The 2246-nt window shown below is 47.5% G+C and overlaps 1 protein-coding gene across 1 annotated transcript in view; it reads right to left on the bottom strand.

Moving 5' to 3' along the window:
* WDR74 (WD repeat domain 74) overlaps positions 1-2246 on the bottom strand; it is an 8655-nt gene that overhangs the window by 5404 nt on the left and 1005 nt on the right. Inside the window, exons 4-6 of the mRNA XM_003798703.3 lie at positions 1316-1391; positions 1050-1196; positions 792-893 (exon numbers count right to left, since the gene is read on the bottom strand). Of these exons, the coding sequence (XP_003798751.1) occupies positions 792-893; positions 1050-1196; positions 1316-1391 (325 nt within the window). The remainder of the gene's footprint in view (positions 1-791; positions 894-1049; positions 1197-1315; positions 1392-2246) is intronic.

The raw sequence follows: 2246 nt of genomic DNA, 5'->3' as shown, positions 1-2246 counted from the left end.
GGGCTGAGGTTGCTTTGAGATAGGTTGATACCATAGCATTTTAGCCTGGGAAACAGAGAGAATCTGTCTTCTGTCTTAAAAAAAAAAAAAAAGGCTGGGCACAGTGGCTCATGCCTATAATCCTAACACTCTGGGAGGCCAAGGCAGGTGGACTGCTTGAGCTCAGGAGTTGGAGACCAGTATCAGCAAGAGCAAGATCCTGTTTTTAAAAATACTGGCACTTTGTGGTGGGCGCCTGTAGTTCCAGTTAATCAGGAAGCTAAGGCAAGAGGATCACTTAAACCCATGAGTTTGAGGTTGCTGTGAGCTATGATGGTATGGCACTGTACTGAGGGCAACAAAGTGAGACTGTCTCAAAAAAAAAAAAAAAATCTTCAGTTGGGCTCATCTTGTAAAGCTGAGGAGCTGAGGCCTGAGTCCCAAAGCAAATCACAGAAGCTCCATCAGGACCTGAACCCATTTCTCTTCACACCAAGCCCAGTGTCCTCTCATAATACCCGCATCCTTTGGATCCCACTGTGAAGGAGACACACTCCCTTCTCTCTGCTCTTCCAGGTGGGAGGAAAAGGAAAAGCCATAATTTAGGAAACGCCATTCTTGAATGCAGAAAAGGAAGGTAACAGGCTTAGTGATAGGGCTGAAACAGATGGAGAAGCACTTGCTTCTCCAGAATCAGGATGGTGAGAATAGCAGCTGTGCCACACCATGGAGATCAGTTATACACAAGCAGACTGTTTCTCTAAAGAGGGTGCTTTAGCCCAAGGGGAGATAGGGATGAGGTGGTGCCTCACCTGGTGGTACCCTGTGCAGGTGACAAGCTTCTGTGACCCAGGGAGGAATTGTATGTCTTGGTCCCAGATGGGCACCCGCAGGTCCAGCCAGTCATTCCGTACCTGGCGAAGTAGGTAGATGGGGGAAAGGACTATGATGAGCTCCGTGACCCTTCCTTCAGCTCCTTCATCATCCCCTAAAGCCCATCTGGACCCTGACTCATAGTGACCTCAGACTCCTTCAACCTCTAATCCAGCCCCTCCATACCCATTACTTACATTCTTGGCTCTGAACATAGGTTCCTCAGACCCCTGCAGGTCCCACAGCTTCAAGGCATTCTCTTTCCCACCTGTGGCAACCACATGGGGGTGTGCTGGGTCTTGGCGCATCCTATATACTCCAGGGCCCACCCTTAGTTCCAAGAGCTGAAAAGAATGGAGATGAGAGTCAGTTCCAAAGTCCTTAATCCTCCTTTCTCTAAAGCCTGCATTAGGCTTCTCCCCTGGTCCCACATTCTCTAACCATCAGGGTACAGGAGCCTTACTGGATCAGAGGATGCCTCCTTGTCACTGTTATGCCAGACTCTGAGTATCCCAGAATCCACACATGTGATTAGGGAGCTACAGGCAGAGAGAGGATAGAGTTGGGATTAAAAAAACAAGTCAGGGGTGGTGCCTGTGGCTCAAAGGAGTAGGGCACCGGCCCCATATGCTGGAGGTGGTAGGTTCAAACCCAGCCCTAGCCAAAAACAAACAAAACAAAACAAAACAACAAGTCAGTAGTAGGTTATCAGCACTTATCGACTTTAGTGTCACTAGTGTTGGTATATGTGTACAACCCTCCACTGCTAAATGTGACTAGCTTAAAAAAAAAAATCATAAACACGTTTTCTAGGCCCTAGCCAACATACGCCCAAACTATTAACTAAACTCTCTCCTAACAGCCCAGTTTATATGAAAAACTGGGGTCTAGGCAAGGATTAACAGCTTCCAGCTTTCCTGTCTGTCATCTCAATTCACTTAACAGGGTATGGATTTACCAGTTTTATAAGTGAGGAAACTGATAGCTTAAGCCCAAGAGTTTGAGGTTGCTGTGCCCTGTGACACCCTAGCACTCTACTGAGGGCGACATAGTGAGACTCTATCTCCAACAACAACAACAAAAAGAAGTCAGGAAAAAAACTCTAGAGAATGCAAACTTTTCTTAATCGCCCTCAGTAGAGTACCATAGCAACACAGCTCATAGCAACCTCAACTCTGGGCATAGGCAATTCTCTTGCCTCAGCCTCCAGAGTAGCTGGACTACAGGCACCTGCCACAACGCTTCGTTATATTTTTGTTGCAGTTTGACTGGGGCTGGGTTCAAACCTGCCACCCTTGGTATATGGGGCCAGCGCCCTACCCACTGAGCCACAGGCGCTGCCCAAGAATGAAAACTTTTTTTTTTTTTTTTGAGACAGAGCCTCAAGCTCTGTT

The sequence above is a fragment of the Otolemur garnettii genome, unplaced genomic scaffold (genome assembly GCF_000181295.1).
Source record: "Otolemur garnettii isolate 467f Iridium unplaced genomic scaffold, OtoGar3 scaffold00140, whole genome shotgun sequence".
Classification (NCBI taxonomy): Eukaryota; Metazoa; Chordata; class Mammalia; order Primates; family Galagidae; genus Otolemur; species Otolemur garnettii.
The sequence above is the reverse complement of the archived record's forward strand: the minus strand, read 5'-3'. Positions and strand labels throughout refer to the sequence as shown.